At 36.9% G+C, this 27,443-nt stretch overlaps 2 protein-coding genes across 3 annotated transcripts in view; both read right to left on the reverse strand.

Moving 5' to 3' along the window:
• LOC129240526 (glucose transporter type 1) overlaps positions 1-6,134 on the reverse strand; it is an 83,486-nt gene extending 77,352 nt beyond the window's left edge. Inside the window, exon 1 of the mRNA XM_054876385.1 lies at positions 5,990-6,134. Coding sequence (XP_054732360.1) covers positions 5,990-6,034 — 45 coding nt within the window. The 5' untranslated portion in view covers positions 6,035-6,134. The remainder of the gene's footprint in view (positions 1-5,989) is intronic.
• Positions 1-27,443, reverse strand: part of LOC129240059 (uncharacterized) — a 144,856-nt gene that overhangs the window by 42,488 nt on the left and 74,925 nt on the right. Inside the window, exon 3 of one of the 2 annotated variants that reach the window (XR_008582024.1) lies at positions 6,800-6,907. The exons of the other annotated variant lie outside the window; for it this stretch is intronic. The gene's annotated coding sequence lies outside the window, so the exon portion shown is untranslated. Of the gene's footprint in view, positions 1-6,799; positions 6,908-27,443 lie in introns of those variants that run through there. 2 annotated transcript variants of the gene reach the window in all.

A 27,443-nucleotide genomic window follows, 5' to 3' on the forward strand; every position in this document is an offset into this window, starting at 1 on the left:
AATTGCACTTTTATTAATGAATACGTGACTCGTCAGTTAATATTGGTGATTTGGGTTTTATAAGTGTAATACACATTTCAATAACTACCATAAAAATGAGCAGAGCAGAAACAAATGTATATGGTATGTACATACATATGAGCTATGAACAGAAATTGCGAACAATAAAGTAATGTAACAAAAACATATTTGAATTAAACTTGAGCTATTTTTTATTTTTTATTTTCTTTTTTATTATTTTATATTTTTTATATTTTTAGGGCTTGCTTTATTTACTATCGTCGAAGCAAAGTGCGAGCATTTTTTTGACAAATCTCATCATAGAAGACCTGAGCTGCCTGGAAATAGTATCGCTGGACGGCCTGATTGAATGCGGTAAAAGAACGGTATGGTATAGGAACATGTCGGGATAGAGTGGAGAAATATTTTCTAGGCACCTAATTGAGCCTTAAGTGGATACCAGGTGAACTCTTTTTAATATCTGCGCATACAGTGCCTAGTGCACACTCTCATCAATACCATTTAGGAGGAATGATAGGAAATATTAGAGGCTTATGCTCTGTATACGCTTATGCAGTTCATATCCTGTAGTCGGTGGTCTGTTACTAATAGAGGCCATACGCAGGAACCTGTTGTGTGAGTAGACATAAACGCGGCTCCACCTTGAAGAAATGCTAACGCGGTTCCAGGGTGGAAATCAGCCGAGGAGGAGGATTGTTATAGTGTTAGTGGGAGCATGCCCCACATACCATTGGTGTGACGGCACCTTTGAAGATGTTTCAGACATTTTGATTTATACCTCCTGACTAAAAAAAAAACAAAAAAGAGGCCATACTATATATGAGTATTCTTAGGGCTGTATTTTCCTCATTGTAGTCATATGCACATATTCAAGGGGACAGATACCAGTAAAATTTCGAAAAAAAAATTTTTTTGTCATAAAATGTTAATATAATCCTTTAATACGTCAAAAAATGTTTAGAAGGTAAATTTAAGTATTTCTTCAACCCTCTATTCTTTGCGTTCGAGCGCTGGGAGAGGTAAAATTACGTTGTATTTAAACTTTACACGCATTTTTCTCAAAACTATATTTTTCGAATTGGCGTTCACGATAACTCAAAAAGTTATTGACCGATCTCCCTAAAATTTTGCACACATCTTTTTTATGGTATTACTTTCTATGTGAATTACAAGTTTTTGAAAAATTTTCGAAAAAATAATTTTTTCGAAGGAAAAATAGTAGGAAAATTCGCCCCAAAATTAATTTTTTTGTTGAAGCTTTTTATTCGGCGAATTTTTTCCCCATTTTTTTTTTAATTCATATAGAAATTATGGCATTAATAAACAAAAAAAATTTTGGTTTTTTGTGCTCAGCTCACTGACAGTGTACATCCACCATTTTAAATGATTAAAATAAAAACAAAATATTTCTATTATTTTAATGTATAAATAAACTGTATGCCAATTTTGAAAAAAATATATTGACTTCTTCATTTTAAATAATTTTAATGAAAATCAGGAAAATATGGCAGTTTACAGGTATCTGTCTCGTTAAATACAAAATACAGGGTGGGCCATATAGCGTTTGCTTTTTGAACCACCTATTTTTTTGAGAATGGTAACACAAATGACATGTCAAATGTGTTCATAATTTACTTAAAGGTTTGACATTTACGAAATGGGACGCTATACGCTTAACAAAATTGGGAAATATTGAAAACCTATTTCCAAAGTGGTGAGTCTTCTTCTTCTTTTCTGATCGGTGGCTGCGTCAATAAGCAAAATTGTCGGATTTGGGGCTCAGAAAATCCACACGTTACTGTAGAGAAGCAAATGCATCCACAACGAGTCACTGTTTGATGCGGTTTTTGGTCTGGCGACATCATCGGGCCATTTCTTTTCGAAAATGAGCGAGGAGTCGCGGTTACAGTAAATGGCGAGCGTTAGCCTGACATGCTCAAGGAGTTTTTGTTTCCAAAAATTGAAGAGGATGACATGGACGACATTTGGTTTCAACAGGACGATTCACACTGCCAAAGTTACACTCAAACTTTTGACTACCGTTTTTGAAAACCGAATAATCAGCCGGAATTCCGATATCAATTGGCCGCCTCGGAGCTGTGATTTAAGCCCGCTGGACTATCTTTTGTGAGGAGCCGTTAAGGACAAATGCTATGCGAGCCATCCAGAGACGATTGATGCTTTAAAACACGAAATCGAAGTTGCCATTCATGAAATTTCAGCCCAAGCAATCGAAAATGTGCTTAAAAATTGGGTTGATCGAATGGCCTACTGTAAAGCCAGTCGTGGCAGTCATTTGAACGATATTATTTTTCATTCATAAATGACAATCTTCAAAATAAAAAAAAAAAGTTTGAAAAAATATTGATTAGTTTTTTTTGTGTAGCCGATTCAAAAAGCAAATTTTACATGGCCCACCCTATACAACTGATTAGTTGGCTGCACATTATTTAATTTTTTTTGGATTTTTATGCTTTTTTTAATTTTATTTTTTGAATTTTGGAATTATTGTGCCTTGAATATGAAATAGAAAAACTTGGTTTAATAATGTCAATTAGCAAAAAAAATTTCCAAAAAGAAGTTTTAATTGGTTAAATATTAGATTAGAAATTAATTTGTGTGCTTTTTATCCCTTTACAAGCAATTAATTGACAAACTGTATAAATTAGACCTACAAAGATTAATACTTCGCTATTTTTGTAAGACACAGCGACTTTCATTCGCGACTATCATTCATTTCGTAAACTTTGCGAGAACCGTAGTGAACGGCATAAGGTGACGAAACTTAAACCTATGCGTGGTTTTATTTTTTATTTATTTATCAGAGTGAGGTATGTCCCTTGAAAGCTCTGAGTTAAAAGCCTCTTTATAATTTTCAAGCGTGCAATAGAATTCTTTCTGGCCATTTAAGCTCAACTATTAGTTAATATTAAATCACTAATTGTTGAATAAATATTTCTCACTTTAATCCTCTCACATACATGACCGACATTCGCTTAGCTATAGGAAAAAAAATAAATACCGCCACAGCCAATTTATGCCACCTGCCAATTGGGTATTAATGCCAGCCTTTTCGATGTAATACGACTAATCACGACATTGTTATCAAATTTTAATCATAGGCGCAAATATTGCACAAATCTCTCTGCAATGCCAATAAAGCGACACCATTTAGATATTTAACGTGTTTTTTTTTGCCAGGTAAATCTAGCCTTTTTTCTCAAATACTAATCTAAATGATATATTTGTTTATTTCGGTTTCACAATAAATAACTAAATAACGGTGCATTTGTTTAATGCCATTTTGTTGGTATGTTTTAACGAAATTTGTTTGGATTTCGAGCCTATCGAGTTAGCCAGGTCGGTCGCATAAATTAATTACAAACCAAATAATTTGGAATACCAACGGTAGAAATGCGTGCATACGTACATGGAGATGTTGGTATGTCGATATCAGCACAAATACCTTTGCATTCATACACGCGTGTATGTATGTGTGTGTTTGCAATTTGTCTGTGCTATTTGGGAAATGCAGTTGAGTAAATGCATTTGCATTTCGGTTGCGTGCAAATAAATCACAACGAAAAATTTATTTCAACCGGCTGCGTTGATTGCTCAAATACAATAATTTCCACTTTAAATTATTTGAGTGAAGATATTTTAATTCACATTTAGTTATTAAATATTTAAGTGCTATTGATCGCAATCTAATTTGTTTTTGTTCTCTTTTTTACATCAGGGGTATTTCAGTAAGCGATTTGTATACACGAGAATCCGAGTGTGCAACAAGAAAGGTGTAAACAGGCTATAAGTCATTTGTTTATTTTTTTATTTATAAATGGAAACATTTATTGGCTTGATTGCTTCTAGCTTATAGCTTCCAAAACTGTTATTCTCTTTTCGATGAAATGTTAGTAAGTTGTCGTGAGCGCATCTGGGAAGGTTTACAAGCTTGTTTCGATCCGCCAAGTGGCGCTGTGATCGAGACGCATATAGAAATATTATTTATGATCAAGTTAGTTCAGGTAGTATTTTCTACCTTAAAATTAGAGCTTTGGAAAAAAATCTATGTGATTTTTAGAAAAATTGCAAATAGTTTAGATCATTTGCTTAATAGCGAAAGGTAAGGAAATAAGGTAAAAGCAGTTAGAAGAATACAGGCAGAACTGTCACTAGGCTCTAAGATCCGGCGTTTTTTATTTTATTTTTTATATAATTGGCAAACACGCAATAAAGGGTGTAATGGCGGAGCTACTGCTTTTATTTGTGACGTGCGTCTTGAGGATGAGGGACCTATAGTTGTATGCCGAATTTGAGCGGCAGATATTTCTTTTGCCCATCTTTTTCATGGCAGAAATACAAGTATAAGTACACTCGAACGGCAGAAATGCACACATATTTCCAAATAAGGGGCGTATTTTTTCGTTTAATACAGATAAGTAATATTTTCATAAAAAATTGAATGAAAGGGTTTTTTATTATATGTATCAAAATGTTAACACACCTAACTAAACGTAATTTGTATGGCTGCGCTTGAAAGTGCAGGGGAAAAATCTTAACAATACGTAATCTATCACTGTAAAGTAACATTTTCTGTTAGCTGAATTTCATTTGTATTAAAACTCGCAGACAGCATAGGTTAAGTTAGGTTGACCTGGCGGGCTGAAAGCCATCACATAGACCTAGTGTTACCAGATGGAGCTAGACCTTTACGTTTCTTTGTAGTAGACATCTTGTAATACCGCTGCGTCTTTTGCGAACCTAAGTAAACTTTGGAGCTCTATCCCCGAGAGCTACTCTAACTTCTCATTGTGTAAAGGTCCTAAGCATTTTAATCTGGTTCTAGCTAATGCAGGGCAGGAACATAGAAGGTGTTCTAGCGTTTCCCTCTCTGCTAGTTCATTGCAAAATCTGCAGCTAGCGTTGTTTGTAATTCCTATTTTGTATGCGTGCGCCGCCAGTAAATTGTGGCCTGCCAGCATATCTACGATAGTTCTGCTTTCTTTTCTAGACAGAGCTAATACGAATCGGGCGTATTGATCTGCATTTTGTGCACACATGATTTTCGCGGTTTTGCAAGTGGCTATATTATTCCACCTCCTATCTATCCGTATTTTCATGTCCACCGCGATGTCTTTGTATACCGTATTTAAAGGTTTCAGTATGACGTTTTCTTGTACGAGTTGTCTGTAAACAGCGCCTTTGGCAATCTCATCTACAATTTCGTTTCCTGCAATGCCCTTATGTCCGGGTCACCCAATAGATATGCAACCGTCTGTCTGAGGCTAATCTCTCAAAAGCCTTCCCTGCTTCTTAGAACATTTTTAGATGAAAAATTTTAATCATATTAAATTTCATATGAGTTTATTGCTTTTATCGCAGCTTGGCTGTCAGCGTATATACCTACTTATTTTGGAGTTGCTTGATGTCTTTGCGAATGCTATTTCCGCAGCCTTACCTACCGCAAAGACTTCTGCTTGAAAGATACTGCAGTGGTCAGTAAGCTTAAATGGCTGCCTGATGCCTAGCTCTGCGCAGTAGATCCCTGCCCCTACTCCGTCTAACATTTTCGAACCATCAGTAAATAAATTGGGAGTATTTGGGTTAGCCTTCATTTCTTTTTTCCATCCCTCTTCTTCTATTGATTTAATAAACGCTACCTGCCTTTCGGATGCTCATTGGCTCGCACTTTTTTATTTATTTTTTTTAAGTTATTAATCACACATGGAACTTAAGAAAATCAGTGAAAACAAAAAGGATAAAATATGGAATGATTATTTATTTACATATATTTATGACATGAGAAAAATGCACATGAGGTGAGAAGCTGTTGATAATGCCGTTATACATATATAATATATGTAGGTTATGTGGAATCAAGTAAATATTGCAAATGTAAGTAAGCGTATGAATAAAGTGAGAGAATATAACTAATAGAGTAGTGATAGAAATTGAATTGGCTACATACTCGAGCAGCAGTTGGCGCAGTGTTGCTTCGTCTTCGCCATGACATCTCAGTCGTGATTCACGATTTTCATTGCGTTCGCTGTTGTTGCCGTGTCGGGTGCGTTTTGGCGCGTAACTAAAGGAATGACGATAAAAACGGCCACCATTATTTACGTTGCCACCTCGATGGTGAGCGTCTGTGAAAAGGAGAAAGGCGCATATAAGTAACGGGTATTGGATACCAGATAGCAACAAAGAGATGCGATAGAATGCATAGAGAGAGTGTGTAGGGAGATTTAAAATTATTTCTAAAGTGAATGAATGAAGTAAGCTGTAAGCCTATGAATGTGTGGCTTCGAGTGCATCTATACTATTAAGGGTACTCATTTCAATGATTAGTTGAGAGAAATGTTACATTTATTTAGGAGAAATATAAGATTATTGTGCAACAAAATTTAAATAATGCACTTTTCTTTCTCTCAGTATCTCATGTAAATGACTACTCTTACTAGTGCTAGTGTACATATCGCGCATTTTATGCAAGAGTGTCAAAATTACAGAAGTATGCGGAAATTACTATCAGCTCTTTTTGTATGCAGTGCAAAAATGCATGGCATTATTTGTTAGCAGTATCTTATACGAAAAAAATATGTACGCGATTTTACTTAGGAATAAGTGTGTAAGTATAGTGTAAGTGATTTCAAAGCTGTTTTTGTCGATTTCTGCATTTTTTGAGTTATGACATTCTTCCAGTAAATAAGAGATATGTAATTGCATATGTATGTATGTATACTTGAATTGTGGCCAATGTACTCACCTTCTGGTCGCAGGCGTATGGGAGGAGAGGTCAGCTTGAGTGTAGTGGTTGTTCTTGTAGCAGGCGGGGTCTTACGTCGACCACCAAAAACATAATCGTAAGAGTCTTCGCTCAAATTGGTCACTATATGAATGCGAATGTTCGAAATACACATAAATTTTGTAGCGCATTTTTTTCATACGTACATACGAACATAAGAATTCACAAAAAAAAAAGTCATTAAATGCGAAAAAAAATTAATAATAAAGAACTGAAAATTACAAAGAATTAAATAATAAAATTAACTGCATTTATACTCACTCTACGGAAAAAAATCAACGGTAAAGCGACACGACAAAGAAAAATATTAATTTTTAATTTTTTTTTGTTTTCACACGTAAATATTTGTCGCAAATGTTGTAGTTTTAATAAATTTAGCGGTTGAATTTATACATTTTTTGTGTTGTATTAAATATTTGTATTTTTTTATTTTTGTTAGTATTAACAACGCGTAGAAAAAACGCAGAAAAGAAATAGAGAACGAGTAATTTGATTTGTGGTTAGCATATTCTTGTAGTTTCATAGCAGATTTTGCTTATTGCTTTTTTGTTTTTTTTGAATAATTGTATGTTTATAAGTATTTGACATGTGCTACACATAGTAAAATGTTGGAAAGGACATGTAGAGAGTTAATAAGTAAAAGGCCACAAAAATGTGTACGATTTTAATATTTTTCAACAAACGCATAAGCATCAAACGATTTCGTTCCAACGTTTATGAAGAAAAATAATATAATAAAAATTGCTATAAAAGTCCACAACTAAGTACTTGCAATAAAAAGGCTGCGCTTGGATAAGAACAAGCGTTTATGGCACAGCTGCAGCCAAAAATTTCAAGTCAAAAACAGTCAAAGTGAAAATAAATAAAACACGCATATACATATTTATGTGTATATATTCACAAATATACTCACATACACATACGCATATGTATATATATACATAATTGCGGTAAAAATAACTTTGTACTAAGAAAAATAAGCAAACATCAAAAATTGATCCACTGAATCTGATGATGACACAATGAAAGTTGTAAGAAAATTGATTTGAAAAAGGTGAAGTGCAAAATCGGCGACGTTATTGTTGTTGTACAAATGTCACCTTTTAAATATATGCTACGCATGAGCTGTCTTGATGGTAGTAGCTGATGGTGCAAAAAAACAGATATAATACATAAAAGCTACTAATTGCTGCTGGTCGGCTGGGGCGTATACTCAACAAAACTTGTGTGGTACATGTATAAGTGTGGTAGTGTTTGTGCGTGCAAAAATGTGGGTAACGGTAAGCCATTGCAAATGTTGAGTACTGGAATTGTGGCAGAATATAAGTGTATATTTGTGTCTTCGTATCTCAAGGAAAGAAGTCTGTGTGCATTTTTATTGTAACCTATTTTCTCGCGCTTAATAATACGATAGGGAATTTAGATATGCAATTTACTTTTGTTAAATTTTCTGATTTATTTCCAAATACGAAATTTTTGGTGATAAGAGATATTATATGCCTTAGTTCGTGTTTCGAAAGACTTATAAGGGTTTTTGTCTGTTTCAGATTGTAGGATGGCCATATTTGTCTGGTCGTAACGCAAGTAGTTTTCACTCGCCACCTCCGATCAGCTATGCTGCGAAATTCTCGATCAATGATCAGAGATAAGAGACAGGATCGAACCACATCTGAGTGGGTATAAGAGGAGCTGAGTGCTCGAACGGCCGCTTGACTGTCAGTGAAAAAGTGGATATCCTCTAGTGATATTCTCTTTTCTAAGTAGTTTTCGCAGCATACCAGATAGCGCATACTTCCGCTTGGAACACACTGCAGGAAAAGATTTCAAATCCTACTTTACCGTCTTGTTTTGAACCATCTGTATATATAATCAGAGCGCCATCGATTTCGGTAAGATTTGTCTTCCATTCTTCCCTAGTTGGGAGTGAACAGGAGAATAGCAAGGGTAGTGATGAAAGACTTACATTATAGTCTATGTCGGAAGACATAACAGTGTTCCTGTTCAGTATGGCCGAATCGCCAAGATACTTATTCCATTTCGATATAGCATTCATGCGTGTCGCTGCTTTCGCTGAAATCGCTTTGCCAGCCAGATCGATAGGGAACAAGTGAAGCAACGTATTTAGAGCCTTCGTAGGTGTTGTACTTAAACATCCTGTTATCAGGAGGCAGGCTGTTGGACTCGATCAATTTTGGCTACTCTACACCGTTTTTCGAGTGCTGTCCACCATACAATCACACCGTAGAAGAGTATCGGTTTGATGATCGAGGTATATATCCAAAAAATGATCCGAGGTGAAAAACCCCAGGTTTTGCCTGTAGCTTTCTTACAAGTACAAAGAGCAATGAAAGCTTTTTTACATCTGATTTCAATGTTCAATTTCCAACTCAGCTTCCTATCTAGAATAACTCCTAGATATTTAGCTGAATCTGATAGAAGTAATGATTCCCCTTTTAAAGTTATTGTTTGCAGTGATGGAGATTGTTGTTTCCTATTGAAGAGAACAAGATCTGTCTTTGTTGGATTCGCATTTAGTCCGCATGCGGTGCACCATTTTGACAGAATATTGATTGAGCGTTGCATGAGCTCAGTGAGGGTATTCAGGTGTTTGCCTGACACGCAGAGAGCAATATCATATGCATAGGCTACAACCTTGCGGCCTGCTTTTTCGAGATTTCGAAGCAAACTGTTTACAGGGAGATTTCAGAGAAGGGGTGAAAGTACTCCGCCTTGAGGAGTGCCTTTGACGGCGTACATTCTCATGCGGCTTAGCCCAAGCTCTGAAGTGATTATTCTATTTTGGAGCATTTGTTCGATCATCTTTCGGATGGAGTAATTAATACCCAATTTGGCAATTTCAGACAAAATAACGTTGGGTTCAATATTATTAAAAGCACCTTCTATGTCCGTAAATGCGACAAGAGAGTACTCCTTATTGTGAAGGGAAGTTTCCACTGTTTGCACCACTGAATGAAGTGCCGTTTAAGTCGATTTCCCTTTAGTGTAGGCGTGTTGTGCCTCAGAGATCAACTTAGTATCGAGTTGGGTTTTGATTTGCTCATCTAAGACTTTTTCAAAAGCCTTTAAGCAAAAAGAGGTTAGGCTAATGGGCCTGAAATCGTTTGGTTTGCAGTGTGAAGGTTTCCCCGTTTTCGGAATGAATACTACCCTCGATTTCTTCCAAATTGTCGGAAGGTAAGAGAGATTTAAATACTTGTTCAAGATCCTTGTTAACCAAGGCAGCAGAATTTCTAGTCCTTCATGAAGTTCTGCTGGAATGATGTTGTCAGGACCTGGTGATTTAAATTTTTTAAAACTTAGTATTGCTGTAGAGATGCTATTAGAGCTGAGTAGATCTGATCTATTCCCATAATTACTCTGAACACTGCTGGGAAGTGCAGGTAAGTTGGCAACACAGCCTGAAATTGAGATTCTAGAAGTATTCTAAGATTGTGATCAGTTGAAGTAGTCTGGGAGAGACTGGGTTTGATGCAATAATCTTGCGTAGTCTGCTTATTCTGAAGTGTTCTCTAATTCTTGAGTGTATGATCGGCAGGATGTGCGTTTTGCACTTCTGACAGATTTCTTAAAGTCTTTGAGACATTGTCGATATTCTTCCCATTCGTCTGTTATTTTAGATTGGTTAAAGAATTTATTTTATTTTACTTTATTTTATTTTATTTATTTATTTTATACTATTTTATTTTATCTTATTTTATTTTATTTTATTTTATTTTATTTTATTTTATTTTATTTTTCTTACTTTATTTCATTTTATTTTACTAGGCATAATTTAATTCAATTTTGTATTACTTTTAATTTTACTTTATTTCTTTATTGACTTATTTTATTAAATTTAATTTGTTTTAATTCATTTAATTTTATTTAATATAATTTGAATTGTTTTTAACTTTATTTCATTTTATTTACATCATTTTATTTGATTTGGTTTAATTTAGTTTAATTTTATATTATTTTTATTTTTTTTCTCCAGTTTAATTTTTTTTTTATTTATTTGGCTTCATTTTCTTTTATTTGATTTTATATATTTTTAAGGTGAACCACGATTTCTAAGATTCTTGTTAAAATAAAAAGGACTGCATGTAAAGGTAAAAATATTTGTGTTGTGTATGTAACTTGTATAAAACTCATCTGTTTTACCAATGATTGTGATAATAGGCAGATATGTATGCAATAACGAATTCACATCAATTCGTAAAGCAACGCCAATTGTAATCAAATGATAAAAAGGCAAATCAAAAAAAGACTTAAACTCAACTAAAATAATTAGCGAAATTACACAAACTGCTGCAAAATACGGCAAAATACGGCACAAGCGCAAGAAAAGAAAATAAAGTTGAAAAGTCAAGCTGGGAAAGGGGCTTACAAACATTTGCATTCTAATAAAAAATTGATAAAAGCACAAAAGCTTTGGCAACAAAACACTACGATAAAAATAAACCTTTTGAAAGTGAAAAACTGTTTACGAAAGTAAACAAAAGTGGATTGCATGCCCAAATATACGAGCAGGGCAGTTACGATGACAGATATTGGGAGAGTGAGGAGATTTCACTAATACATCAAATACTTATCACACCTGGAAAAACCGTTAGCGGTTGAAGCACTTGTGTTGAACGCAGTGGCGGTGGCAGCGGCGGCAATTGTCCGAATGGATCCTGGCCGTTCGAAATGGAAGACGATGGTGGTGAGATCATCGATATATCACCGCTAGTCGCCATTTCATAGTTGCGGCCAGCTGGAAGCAAATCGAAAGTGCAAAAAATGTCGAGAACTATTTATATAAAAATTTATAATGTGTACAGATTAATTTGAGTTGAGGTTAATCTAAGTAAAATGCCGGCAAAATCGAAAAAAATAAATGAAAAGAGTAAAAAATTATGTTAATTGTAATTTGCATGCAAATTGGTTAAGTTGCTGGGCATTGCTTAAGCCTCAAAAACTACAGCTTCTAAACAGAAAAATCTTTTAAAGTTTATGCTCAACAGCAGTTTTTGTGTAAAGACGTTGACTCGATTACAGAACGATGTTAATGAAATGCTGCTGGCCTAACAGGAAATGTTATGTTTACAGCAATAGCAATACTGAGAAATGTTAAAAATTTTACAGCATACTTCTGTGCGCAGCCACAGCCGCAATTATATGAACAAAGAGAGAACATAATGTTCCAGTTAGTAGTAGTTTTGACCAGAAAATTACTGATTCCTTTATTTTTGGCTTTAATACATTTGTATGCATTTTCTCTCATGAACTTAGTAAATATTCACTTTGTTTGGAAATAGCAAAGACTAGAAAAGTATGAACCTTGTCGATGAGTCTCTTTATTTAAAAACATGTGCAGCTCTGTTATGTTGACAACCAAAAGCATGAATTAGCACTTTGAATGCCCTCAAGACTTTTAGCATTTGATAAGGAAATGACATGCAAGCGTTCCCAGATTATCGAATGCGCACAATCCATTTTTACTCGTTTGCATGTTTTTCAATATTTTTGTTACAATTTTTTGGTACATTCGAAAATAGAGTCAAGGCCTAATTTTTTCATATATCGATATGTAATAAAGAAATATCGATTTTTAATCACTGAACCACTTCAGCTACTTGTTTGCAAACCGATTCAATCGAAACAAAAATTCATTTCATTCTGACATTAACTGTGAATTGCTGTTAGCGCTTCGTTATATTCAAAACCTACTTCAGAAATGGGTGCTGATTTGCGAAAAATGCTTAGTTTTTAAGAAGAACTTTGATCATTTTCGGTTCTCTGTATGCGCTTTGAAGCAGTTGGAAAATGACGTTGATTTTGCTCAAAAAATTATCTCCTCGGATGAAAACCATTTGCATTACTTTACCCATTTTTTTCACAATACTACTTTGATCAAATCCCGGAACAACCGTCAGGTGACGTTCTAAGTGAACTGCTTAGAATTCTGTTTGCTTCTTAGGTTGCCACATTTATTCCGAATTTAGAAGTTCCAAAAATGGATTTGTATCAAATTTTGTGTTAAAAATGGATTAAATGGTGCGAAAAACATAGAAATATTGGCAAACTGTTTCGGTAATGATATTACAAGGAAAATAGTGGCATGAACGCTTGAGAAGAGATCGAGAGCCAATCGAGGATAACAAACGGTCTGCGTAGTGGCTGAGAGTTGACAGAGGACTGGAACATTGCACATGGATCCGTTCACGACATGGTAGTTAATGATTTGTGTTCCCACCGTGTTACTGCAATGTTGGTCCCAAAGGACCTGAATTTCATGCAAAAAAGTGACCGCGTTTATCTCGCCAAAAACATGATTTCCTTGGCTGAATCCGACCCAACATTCATCAAACGCATCATTGCAAGAGACAAATCGTGGGCTTATGAGTACGACATGCAATTCAGACATCAAGCGAGAGAGTGGAGAGAGAGAATAAACCAAGACCAAAAAAAAAATTAATTTCATTTTCAGTAAAAAAAAGTGATGCTTACGGATTTTACATAATAATTTACAACGGTATTGTGCACCACGAATTATCGCGACAAGATGAGACTGTTAATAAGGACAATTATTTGTGTGTTATGAGACGATTATGTGAAGCTATTCGCCAAAAAAGAAAAGATTTATGGGAAAACAACTCGAAGCCGCAGCGTCACACAAAGCCATGACCAAGAACGAAACGAGTACCATCCAACAGCCATCGAATTCATCAGGTTTGGCTACATGCGATTTTTTCAGTTTGATCGAGTCAAAAACCTACTACCGGGAACGCGTTTTAACAGCTGATGGCAGGTAATGGAAAATCAGAGACAGCTCTGATGGCTATACCGGAAATAAAGTTCAAGAAATGTTTCGAGAGCTGAACCAAACGCTGGCATAAACGGATTGCAGGTGATGGAGAGTACTTTGAAGGCGATAATATCACTTTTGAGGAATAAACTTTCATTTGGAATTTTATGAATATGTTTCGAGAACTTTTTGATCAAGTTGGCATCATGACTTAGGTGCCAGTGAACTTATTTGTGGGATGCCGTTAATATGCAGATATAAACATGGAAACTCAGAAACGATCCCGGTACTTAAGGACAGTCTTTTTCATCTTTTTGCTGCAAAATTAGGCAAGATGAGGTGCTATCTCAATGCTAGTACCCTCTAATACACATTTTTAACTGCCACGGCTGGCAACTATTGAATAGTGCCAGCTGGCATTATTTTTCGCCAGTAAACTTTTATGCGTTGCATGTCTCTGAACTGCATCCTAAGCACATTGCAACTGCTTGGCAACTTATGAGCGAAAAAATAAAAAATAAAAGTTGCTCATACATGCAAAGCGGAAACTGAGTCGCCTTCGCTTTCGCACAAAAAACTCGCAATTTCATTAATTTGTACTTTCGATGGCGTCGCAGGCAAACAGTCGGCACGGCAGCATCTCGCAACCCGTTTCAACATTTGCTACCTGCGGGCCATTAAGTCGCGCCTTGCACGTTTGCATTGTGCATTTTCAATAGGTTTAAATCGCTTTGGACGAGACTTTGATTCAAAAAGAACCTGATGCCATAAAAAGCTCATTAGTGACATGGCAATACCCGACTGAGTGGAGGTTTTTTGCTTGGCTCTCTTGGCGAACTGAATAAATGTGTATGTATGTTTGTGTGAGCGGAATAAATGTGTGTGTGTAGTATGCACGTTTCTGTGTGTGTTTGTGTCTAAACGTTACTTAGCGCAAGTTAGAGATGCGGGAAAACTCACGAGTGTGTGTGTGTGTGCCTGTCCCTATTTATTTGTGTGTATGCGCAATTTGCAAACAAAATTACCGTCACCGACTGACTGCTGAAACCACGATACTACTTTTCCACAACATTAACGCAAATTGCAAAGGATAAAAATTCAAAATCCACCATTGAATTTGAATTGGAATTCCATGCATCACTTTGCTCCACGCACATCCATACATACATACATATATATAGAAATATATACATACACTCTTACGAATGTAGTGATGCTTGAATGCTCTGAGTTTTCGGTATTGATTTTCCTTATTTTGTGTGGTGTTGTGTTTTGTGTTCGGCAAAAAACCGTTTAACAGTGTGTGACGGGAAGGCGGGTCTTGAATGTGCCAAAAACTGTGAAGGCAAATGCGCATGGTTTTAAATGTAAATTCGAATTCCCATTAAGAAAAATGAACTGTGAGCGTTTGGAGCGAATGTCTGCACCTATTTGTAGGTGCATTAGGGGCGATTTGCAATTATTCGTAGCTATAGATATGGCTGTGTTAACATTACAAGTAGCGCGAAATGTGGCAAAGTTCTGAATATTTATTTATTTTATAATTAATTCTTTTTATTTTTTTAATGAAAATTTAAAGTTTCAAACTTTGTGCAAAATTAAAAAAAAAGTACTAATTTCCATCAAAACCTCTAATTTGTTATCAAAATTTTTGAAAAGATTTTAGATATGCAATTTGAGAGACCATTAATTATTAGTTTAATAAAGTGCAATTTTGAAGTGGCTTAAAATAGGCAATGATTTTTGATAATTTTTTTTTGTTTTTTTTTTTTTGTTTTTTGTTTTTTTTTGTTAACCGTGTTAGGCCTGATATTTCATACACTGAATACTCGAAATGTATTTTATATAGAAAAAGTGCACAGGGAAGCCAGTAAGTAACTTGCAAATTACTCTGTTGCCACTGCGCATTCGTAAATCACTTTGGCACCATTTCTTCGTTTTCTTGTTCTTTGCCTTTTGTTAGTATTATTTGCTGTGAATATCGGTGATAGGGGAAAAATAAGTTAAAACTATAATAACATTTTACCTTATTTTATACTTCCCACTGGGCACTCCAAGCGATTCAATTTCCAAACTAGTAGTTGAGTTTACCGGTCATTGCTTCACCACGTAATCCCCATTGCAAATGCTGTAAGGACCTTACAGAGAAAGAGACTGTTGAGCACTTTTTCTGAAAATACCCGGGTTTGGCAGCTAGATTGAGGTTACTGGGTGCTCCTTTCTTCGGCAGCCTGGTGCAATGCGCTAACCTAAATCCAATCAATCTGCTCTATGACATCAACAGCTCTGGCTGGCTGTAGATATCTGCCCGTTGGATGCCTCAAAATGGTATCAAAAACACGCTTTGATGCTACTTGGAAAGTGCCACTCTGGCTTTTCAACCATTTCAACTACCAACTTAAGCCGTCCACAATTTATACGAAAGTCTTTGGCTCATTCGAGTACTATTTTTCAAAATAAAGTTCATCGACGCGCGCGTATTCTAGAACTATTGAGTTCGATTCCAAAATATTTGTAAGAAGATATTTAATAAAATTATCCGGAAGTCCATATCAACTTTAGAACGAACTTACTTTCTTCCAGGTTAAATTTGCAGAGGAACAAATCTCGGCACATTTCCTTGAAGCTGTCACTACTCTTCATGAAACCGTGCCTCGTAAGACAATTTGAACTGCTCCATAATGCCAGTTTTTGTTTCATTACTACGTTTAATTGACGTTTTTGTTTTTTCTCGTTTACCCATCCGTTTTGGTTTGACAGTTAATATTGGTTAATTTCCGCGAAAAATTAGGGAAGACAACGATTTGTTCGCAAATCGAAAGGTAAGTGCGACTGAATTACTTGCAAATGAAGTGATTCGCTCTCAAAATTTTGTATGGCGAATTACGTAATTCGAAGTATGATTGGGAAGCGAATTATGATTGAGAGAGAGAGAGAGCGATTACGAATGGGAAAACAAATTACGTTCTTTAGGCACATAGCATAAAACGGTCTGATAGACACGACTTAAAATTGCTCATGGGTTGTCTCACCGATTACGATCGCCTCAACTCACATCTGCACCGGAATGGTTACTTACTGAGATAGAATGGCGACTGCATCTGGAGAACTATGAAACGCCTTAACCTATTTGGGGTGAATTTAACCAATTTTGCTTATATTCATGTGAAATAAATGTTTCATTAAGCAGGCAGATCATAGCAATACTTGTAAGAAATGGCAAAAGAAAAAAGAAGGTTTAATATTTTAGGAAAAAGTTCCCTGAATAACTTGGCAGAAGTAGCCAATATATAAATAACAAGTCTTGTTAGATATATCAAAGCCACAGGTTGGTGCAATGAGGACAATGTAGAGTGAGAAGGCTGTCCCCTGGTGGTATCACAATGGGCCTACGGCAGGCGTGTGAACCTAGGTATGTCAAACGACAACCACTATACTTCTATACTTACCTACCTACCAACTTGAGGCTCTCAGTAAAATATTTTATATTCAGTTTAGCTCACAAATTCCAATACCTATATACTCTTAAATTTAGCGCAACCCTAGCGCAATTATATCTCAATATATGAGTAGACAGTCCCATGCACACACATTATGCAAGTATGCGTATCCAACACGTATTGCATGAAATCAGACTTGAAAGCTGAAATTTGCCAGATATTACAATACACCGTTATACAACCACCAACCATTTTGCAGCATCGCTTTTATGGCTGTGTCTTTGGATGCATTGCCAAAAATTGAAAATATATAAAAATCTATTGCAACATCCATTCATTAACGGTTGCATAGATTGGCGGTTTAGTTGGTTAAAGCAAGTCAGCCGTTTGCGTGGAGAGGAGCACAAATGCGCCCAATGCCAAAGCAAACGAAGTTGATAGCGCCGAAAAGCAGGCCTTGATGATGTGTTGGCACAATTTCAACGCCAATGGTAGTGGTAGTGAATGTGGGAACGAGTGAACTGGGTGCGTGCATGAACGTGCGTATGCATGAGTGTGTGTGTGTGTGTGTGTGAGGAGTGCGAGTAATTTATGTGTGAAAAGCTCCGTGTGGTTTTTATGTTATTTAGTTTCCAACCTAAAACTTTGACCATGGAAAGGTGTCTACTAGTTAACTACGCTGGTTACACTGTGCAACAATTTTATGTTTTTTTTTTGTATTGAGGGAAAAAAAATTAAAACTGATGCATATCTTAAGGAGAACTGGGGAATTGGCAAAATTGGGAAACTATTTGCTATTTTAGCTGTTGTGGACTTTTAGGTTATTTTTGCGCAGATCTTGATTGAGAAGATCGCCACTAAAATTTTTCGGGGAATAATTTGTTAGAATACTATAACACTCCAACGATCTTGCATATACCGGCGAAGGCATTCGAACACCCGCCATCCCACGCAAGATTCGTCCAGGATATGTGCTCGACCATCACTAAATGGGACGCCGCAAACACGTTCGCGGCTGCAGTCGTGACGAGGCTCAACCGCATTGACTGGGAAAGGAAAGCCCAGAAACGACAGCAACAGTTGCCACTGCAGCAACAACAGCGGCAGCAGGAGTAGACGCAGAAAGATAGACTAAGTAATCAATACTATTAAGATACTAAATTAATTAGGAAGCAAAACCAGCTAGATTATTTTTTATGCAATGTGCTTAATCTAGCCAAGCCATAACTCGACAGTTCTTAGGAGAAAAGGAAGGGGGAAAAAACAACCAAACAACGTTATAAATATAAAGCCTATTCGTTGATTACAAAGTTTTTGGTACCTTTGCTACCAGGTGGACAGTGGAGATGAACTGTTTTAGACAAACCGACGACAGACACAGACGCTTGAGCCAAACACTCACAACAGTACCGAACTGAAGACAAGACAATAGTTTGTGAGTATCGGACTATTGCATTTTCTCAGATGTTTAACTCCCCCCACAACAGCTTTCGAAGCCAGTGGGAGAAGTGAATACTATCGATGGCGTAAAATTTCCATACGCCCACAGGAGCGGAACCTGGACGCAGGAACCTGTTGTGTCAATAGACATAAACGCGACTCCACCTTGAAGAAATGCTTACGCGGTTCCAGAGTGGAAATCAGCTGAGGAGGAGGAATGTTTAGTGTTAATGGGGGCATGCCCCACATACCGTTGGTGTGACGGCACCTTTAATGATGTTTCAGACATTTTGATTTACGCCTCCGGACTAAAAACAAAAAAAAAAATATATATATATATCGGGTGTTTTTTAAGTGCTTGAGGACTTAAAATGACAATAGGATACTGAGATATTATTGCACCTTTCTTCTTTTTTGGTAGCTAATTTCATTTTTTATATATGATATTCGGCATATGTTTGCCGTGGCTACCAGTTAGATGGGCCATTCGATTAGTTCAATTTTTCACTACTTTTTCCAATAAATCTGCTCGTTTGGCGTCAATGGTTTCTTGAATATTACAAAAAATCGCTTGCTAATAGCGTTGATGGCAAGCTGCGTCACCTTTTTGAAATCAAATGTTTTCGATGTGTAGCTGATTAGCTTTTGGAAACAAAAATTTAGTCAGCGTTGCTCGATAACGTCTGCTATTCACCGAAACGACAGCTGCTTCCTCAAATCGAAAGAAACCAGGTCTGATAGTGCCAGCAGTGCTTTATGAGCTTCGTGAACAGTTTATTTTTTGTTTTTTTTAAGGAAATTTCCACAGTTTGGAAACGTTGTTTTGGTGTTAAACGACTCATTATGACTTGCCAAACTTTACTGGACAGACATGTCAAAACAAATTTGTCATTCTCAGCTGTCAAACCCTAGTTATCAATATCGATAGTTCTTATGCAACCAAAAACAAAAAAATACCCAATGCATTGTTGTTTAAGGGGGGAGCCTGCTTTAGAGGCTTCAAAAAATCGAGTGTTTTTTTATTTTTGCATAAATGTCTTCCCAAACTATCCAAGAATGTGTCCTCAAAATTTCAGAAGCAAATTCAAAATATTTTCGCAGTTACAGAAGAAATTGTGAGCAAGCGTCGAGCAGGTATACTAGCGGCCGGATCGGTCGAAGTGCGATTTCTCGGTTTTTTTTATTTTTACGGTTTTTCCTAATTGGCGAAAAAGATAGGGAAAAAGTTAAACGTCCTATCGAAACGAGATAACATTGATTGCATTCGGAATTAAATTCTCTTCTAGTTGAACCTAAAGAACCTTTAGAAAGTTATGCTTAACCCACTTTTTAAACGATCTAAAATGAATTTGTTTTTCCAAAATTATTATTTTTTTTTAATTAGAGAAAAATTGTTGAATTTCTCACTTTTTGTTTAATTTTCGTGGTTTAACTAGAAGCTATACTATACCAAAATAAAAACTTTTTGGGTTTTTGGTTTCAGATGAAAATTGCGACCTGCATCTTTCCCGCCTGCTTGTATCAGACATAATATGACATATATTTTAATGAAAAAATTGGAGAAGACTGCTGAAATATATAACAATAAAACCTGAAAGTTTCGTTTCAATCGAATATTTCTTTCCTTCCCAAAAAATCCACGAAAAAATCGATTTTATGAAGCCTCTAAAGCAGGTTCCCCCTTAAACTTTTTCAAAAAATGGTAAACACGACGCTATTTTGAGGGAGAAAATGGAGTCAAATATTTTACATTCTATTCTTCTAAAAATACTCCTCGAGAAATTCGTACTACTTATATTCTAGGCAGGTATTTTGCGCAGATAAGTATTTCAAGAAATTTCTTTTAATTTTTCCAAAAATGCTCAGGTAGATAATTTAAAAATTAATCAGGTAAACACATTTTTTTCAACTTTTACTCTGTTATGAATTTCGTACTTTAAAATCATTGCACACCCACAACGGCTGTTGCACTGTGTTATCTGCCTTTCGCTCACCGTCCTTTTTGTGGCCTGTATTGTTTTGCACCTTTCTTTATTAAAATTGTGGCGCTTTGCAGCCACATAAAATTCAGAAAATGCAAAGTATTCGTTCGTATGTTTTGGCGGTAAAAATGCGAGTGCGCGTACGAGTGTAAGAAAGCAGAAAAAATTGACAAAAATAACCGAGGCCACGTGCTGACTAATGCATTCATACCCGAAATAAACCAACACATACACACGCACTGTGGCAAATATGCCAGCTCATGAATATACTAAGGTGCACATAAATACGTTTAGCTATCATCAACATGCGCAATCACTCCCACCGGACGTCAAACGGCTGAAATTCGTATGTAAATATAAGTAGTTTACGTGTCAGTGTGTGCGGCTGTGTGTGCATGCGTTTCAGTGTCTGTTGAATAACTGTCGGATGTGTGCGGCTTTCGAAACACGTTTTTGCCATATTTAACTTAAAAATTATTGGTTTGCGGCAACGACCTTATTGTTATTGCCGTTCTAAAGCGGCATCCTTTGTTTCCATTGCCGTTCGCGCGTGCTACAGGGCGTATGAGTTATATTTTAAGGATTTTCATGATTTTTGTATTTTTAGTATAAAGTCATGCGTACAAAACTGTGTCTTCTGAAACGCAACTGTACACAAATCTTGTTTTAGGTTTCTCTAAATAAGTTATAAACTATTTAAATATGAAAAAAAAGATAGTTTATGTACCTACAGTGAAGAGACTTAGAAAGTATCAAGAAAAAGATATTTAAACCTTTGAACCACTTTAAGTACAGCGCAATACTACGAACGTGCCCTTACAGGGTAGTCTATTTATTCATTGAACTATCGATTTTTGTTTTTCTCTTTGACAGCAAAAATGATATCCGTGATTTGTAAGAAATTTACTTCCTGGCACATTTAGCACATTTAAAAGATAGGTAACTTTACCCTTGAAACAGTGATTTGCCTCTATTTTAGTATTATATTTTTTGCTAAGCATAAATATTACATCAATCAGGGGAATTTAAAGCCAATTATACTGCAATGGAATGAAATTTTATATTCATTTTAGTAGCAATACTTAGTCCTTAGTCCTTTATTCAAAGTATTTTATTCCGAGATGAACTAAATTTTAAACGCTTCATGGACCATCCTGTATATATAAATACATTTAAATGATTTAAATTTTTTTAGTCGACTTTTAAATTGAAACTTTTGAAAAAAAAAAAAATAATAATCTGTTTTGTGTTTGGCCTAGCTCCTTCTTCATTTCCTCAAATGGACGCCCCTACAGTTGTAAGCCAACTCCGAACGGCAAATGGTTTGTCATGTGGAACTTTTTCGTGGCAGAAATACACTCGGAGGTTTGCCGTTGCCTGCCGCGAGACAACTGCTACTAAAAAAAACCTTTTCTTCATTTTGGTTGTTGTAACAGCATAAAATTCACCATACATGTGTGGGGAATGCTGCTGAAGTGACAGTTCTTGGCCAGTTATAAATCCGGCTCGTTCCGTTCTTCATTTTGGTGTTTCACGGTGGTTCGAGCTTACGTCACGCACCAACCCATTCGGCTACTCCGGCTTATAAAATTCAAATATATTTAATAACTTCATGGCTGCCCTACTTCCTAGTAACACTGTCACTGGCACAACAACAAGTTGGTGTATGTGAGGATTTATAACTAAACAACGAAATCGGCTTATGCGCGCTTAATTAGTTTTGTGCCATTGGACCAGGAAGTGCTGCTGAGTAAACAAAAAACCCAAACAAATCACGGCTACCTGCCTAAAAGAGACATTCAGCTCCCAGTCGTATCCTCACTCTGGCATTCAATGCCTTATTTCCAAAACCACACACGCATATGTGGGTGTGGGCATATTCGTGCAATTAAATACTTTTAAACTTTCGTACTTATGTGCGGTTGTATGTGTTGAACTAGTCCCGCATTTGCTCACCAATTTAAAGTCCTATTAAAAGATTTGCAAAAAGTTAATTAAAAAAGTGCTCAACAGTCAAATCATTTTCATTTAAATGCTCACACACTCCCCACATTACCACACACATACACGCACGCACGTATCTAAATACATGCACGTGCATGCACCTGTGGGCTTGCCCGGAAACAAGCATTAGCGATCCGTTTGAAATTACTCTGATTTAGAAGATTTGCATATGATTTGCTGTGGAAAACTGAAAATAAACGGCTGCTGAAAATAAATGAAGCGTTCATTCGCCTCTAATTTCCATGCGACAGCTGTGTTATTGCGCGTTCTTGCACAGCTGCTATCACAACGGTACACCAACAGCAGTGACGCAATTATCATGCAACAAACACATGCGCATGTGTGTGGGTAAGGCCTTTAGCCTGTTTGAAAGCTAAAAAAAACCTTCGCCATTCACCATTCGCCATTCACCATTCACCGTTCACCTTTCATCCTTCACCTTTTACCCTTGTCCCGTGTCCTGTATTCCGCCACGCCGCTTTTGACTGCATTGAATGCAACACTTGCCAAAGGCGCCAAGGAAACCAATTCATTTTCCACCAGCGCACATTCATTGGCAAGCCGTAAATGCCCTGCAACCGCTGTTACACCTACTTGCATTTGCTCAACGCGCTTCTAATTTTGCTATTTTTCACTTTTGCCCCGCTTTTAGTCGCTTTGGCCACGCGGTCGCCGTTGCTGTTGCATTAATTTCGTCTCGGCAAAAAGTAAATTTGCAAACGAATCAAGCGTACATACATAGGCGCACTAACATTGTCAAGCCTATTCGCTTGCGCATACACACACACGAACTCACGCACACTGATAGCGCAGTCATAAGCTGAGCACTTAAACGGCAATACGCATACAAATGCGCGGTCCTTAACCTCTGACAGTTGAGGTTGCAGCGATTGCAGATATTAGCCGAGTTGTGTGTTACTTTTGCACTAAAGTCGGCATTGACGTCAGATAGGCCACACCTCGCCCCACAACACCTCACCACACCAGTCACCCAACACTCAACCGCGCATTGGGGTAGTGTGACAGTGCACCGGCAGGCAGTCATTTAGTTGGTATCTTCTGTGTCAATGTTGCTTCATTTAGTTTTTACTACGCTTTCGCCCCTGCCACTTTAGCACACACGCATACACTCATATTCGCATTCGCAGATGTCTACATTCAAGCGCATAGACAACGTTTACTTAGCAATCTCTGCTGGCTGGTTTGTTTGCAAGTCTGTTTGTTTTCATTGCGTTCTTCCGCAAAGCATGAATAAAAATTTTCCACACAGAGCGCCAACTTTGTCGCAAGCACACACGCACGCACACATACACACACAAGCAGAGCGCACAAATGCAGCAATATTTGTAGTCTGTCAGTAACAAAAATATGCATGCAAGAATTTACATTCACACACACATCTATATAATACTATTCAGAGATAAACACACATGGGAGCTGGGCTGATTGACTGACTGGTCGCCTTGATGGTTGCCGGTTGCTTGCTTGGTTAGCGCGTTGGGCGGCTCAAAAGCCATAAAGTGGAAAAGTGGCAAATGCAGTTGCAGTTGCCAGTTGCCAGTTGCCAGTTGGGAGTTGGAGCTGGAAGCTGGAAGCTGAGTAAAAACTACGAAAAGCAAATATTTGCGCAAATTGTGTTGTTGAGGTTAAGTTCTTTCCTCAGTCGTGAGTTCATCCTTTCACCAAGGCAGTCAACCAAGCAGCTTAAAAGTTGTTTATTCGCATATGCATGTGTGTGTGTATGTATGTACATATTTTTGTCACCAAACGTTGACAAATGTGGAAATACATAGGCATATGCGTATGTATGCATATTTAGATTCCATCAGTTGGTTGCAGTGATTGTAGTGGCCACGAGAAGCTGAAAGCATTCATTTGAAGCAATTGCTGAGCGAGCAAAACAACCCAGCGCCGGCTTTGGTCAAAGCAACCGAAGGAGTTGACAGTAAACATACTTCTGGAACTGCTGGGCAAAATACACATACTCGTATATCTGATTCATATGTAGGAATTTTACTATGCATTGCACACAAGCACATAAGTACGCATTTGTAGAGAGGAGTCGACAGGGAATGAGAGAGAGAAATGCTTCTAATCGAATGTGTGCAGGGAAAGGCTGATAACTCGCATTGGCAGCAGAGCAATCTGCAAATTTGCTTGAGGCAAAGTTTAATTAACTATAGCCCAAGTGATATGTGAATATAGGAAAATGCACTTAATTGCACAGCACGCTTCAATAAGCCAAATAATGCGACTATCACCAATGTGGTTGATATCATAAAAAGCGATAAAAAGTATCATTTACTTGCATAACTTTTTTATCGGCATAAATTTGCAGATATCTTTTGGATTTCATAAAAATTGCTATTACTAGGGCTGTGCCCTGACAGGACTCACTGGTATCGGTACTTTCCATAAAAAACGAAGTTTGGCGGTATGCACCTCAATCGCTTGAGAAAAAATGTGTATACTCAAATTAATATCAACTTAAATGAAAATCAGCTCAAATGAAAATTCTCTTTAGTGAGCTTAAGGGGTAACACCACTGTACACGCGTAAAATAAACACGATTTTTAAAGAATTTTTTTGTATAGAAGGAAAGGGGAAACAATCACTCTGATTTGGGAAGTTATTACTTATATACTAAAATCCAAAACTACAAAGTTTGATCGAAAAATTTTACAAAATGGCGGCATTGGAGACATTTTTGTAATGTGGTTTCTCTTGAAGGAGCTCCGCGGCACGCAGCACAGAGGGTGCAAATTTTAATCTGGAACAAAGAAACATTTTTTTTCTTATTCTAGATAAGAATAGCTAGAGAAACACGTAGGGGATTTAAAAAATATTAATTTTTGTGGAATTAGCAAGCATTTGAAGGAAAAAACTCTATTTTGGACTAAACAAACGGCACTTAAATAATTATAACAATCGTTTAAATTAATCTATCGAAAATCCCCTACGCTCTTCTCTTAAGAAGGTTATTATACAGACGTAGTGAAAAACCTGTTTAAAAATATTTAAAATTGTTTGAGTTATGCTGCGTGCCAATTTCAGAAAATGTGTTTTGAGAAAAACGCGTTTAAAGTTTGGAAATTTGGAGAAGTCGTTAGGTAGCAGTCACTAACGCTTGGTTAAAAGCTTCAAATATTTATGAAATATACTTCGGTAATGTATAAAACTTTTTGTTCTGTATTTTAAAAGGTTCAAAGAATTTTTTAAGCTTATAAAAAAAAAATCAATTTTTTGAAATTTCTACAGTGGTGTTACCCTTAACGCACAGCTAACATAATTCCTGACAATTCATGGTAGCTAACAGAAGAACCTAAATCGCTAAAGAGTACGTGAGTCGCATGTCCAGTATGCCATGAAAAGGAAGATACAACCCGTGTGTTTTTTGTACGCCCACAATTTGCGATTAGCAAACGTGATTTAGCCGCATCGTCAGAAGATCCGATAATATCAGAAAACCTAGTCAACCTTATGATGAGTTAAAGTATGCGTGAGATAATATTTCGTCAGCAATCAGCGATTTGAAACATGAATTAAAGCTAGCAGCAGCCTGTGAGGTCAGCGGCGGCTAAACAGACGATACTTGGTAAATAAACGGACCCTTAAGTCGACGTGAGACAGGCCCAACTGCGGTGGTTTCCTTCTGAAATAAACTAAACTGTACGAATACGAGGGTCGTTTGAAAAGTCCGTGCAAATTCAAAGAGCTAGCACTAATTGCTCGTATCGAGGTTATGTCTAGTTAGTAGCATTTCTTGGAAGACCACACCCCAAGCTTCGTCCAGTTCTGTTAGTTTCTTCGTGTTTCGCATTCGTTGGAATCGTCACAGACGAGGAATTTCCAAAAACAAAAAAAGACCTTTTCTATCACGACAACGCACCAGCTCATGCCTCAACAGTTGCGGCTGCAAAATTAATCTCGATAGAGTTCCAAATCATTTCACGTCAGTCCTTTTCTCCAGACTTGGCTCTCCGGGATCCTCTGAACTCATATTTGTTCCTCAGTTTGAAGAAATAGTTAGCGAGAAAAAGATTTTCTTTAAAGTAGACTTAGGCAAATCCTATTATTCGGAAGAGATCAACAAACTAGAACAGCGTTAGACGAAGTCTATAAGTCTAAAACGATTTTGCACTAATATATAACGCTCAATTCGTTCCATGATATGCCGAGAGTTGACCCTACTTGTTGGAATGCGATCCACCGCAATACATGTTTGGCTACGTTGGCGGCATCCTTTCGAAATGTATGATCAATCCATTGCTGTGTGGAGGTGGCTGTCCCATCGTTCACGTCTAGGTGGCGGATAGGTAAATGATGGTGGAAAATAAAATACGGACCAAAATGGAAAACACCTGCTTGGAAGCGTAGGTAGTTTTCATCTATCACTGAACTAGGCTAAGCGGGCTAGCAACCTTCTTATTTGAACCTAAATTGGTAACGATTCGTCACAAATTCACAGCCTGGGAGAAGTAATCGAAGCCTAAAAGGAGACCATGTCGAAAAATAAAAAGGTTCACCTTAAATAATTAATTCGTTTTTTTTGTTGTTGTGCACGCACTTTTAAAACGACTTTCGTATTAAAGTATATGCAACTTTTGGCGGCCGGCATGTGAGGCCTTGTGCTTAACCACCTCTCGGCGATTTACTTAACGGTAGTACATTAACGATAGGAGGCTTCGGGCTAAAGTCCAACACGGATGACGCAAAGGCTTTCGATGCTTCCTACTGAAAATTTGTTTAAATTTTGCGATGAAATTTTTGCGTGAAACTCCACATTGAAGAATGGATAAGGAAAGTAAAAATTGCTTTATATGCCTGTAAATGGAAAGGGCTTTCCAGCAAAAGGTGTTATTCCCATAAAAGATCAATAGTTTCGTTGCTTGTGTGGCATTGCTAGCGCCGTCTTGTTGAAAAAAACGTTGTCTAGATCAATACCATCCAATTCAGGCCATAAA

The sequence above is a fragment of the Anastrepha obliqua genome, chromosome 3, assembly GCF_027943255.1.
Source record: "Anastrepha obliqua isolate idAnaObli1 chromosome 3, idAnaObli1_1.0, whole genome shotgun sequence".
Classification (NCBI taxonomy): domain Eukaryota; kingdom Metazoa; phylum Arthropoda; class Insecta; order Diptera; family Tephritidae; genus Anastrepha; species Anastrepha obliqua.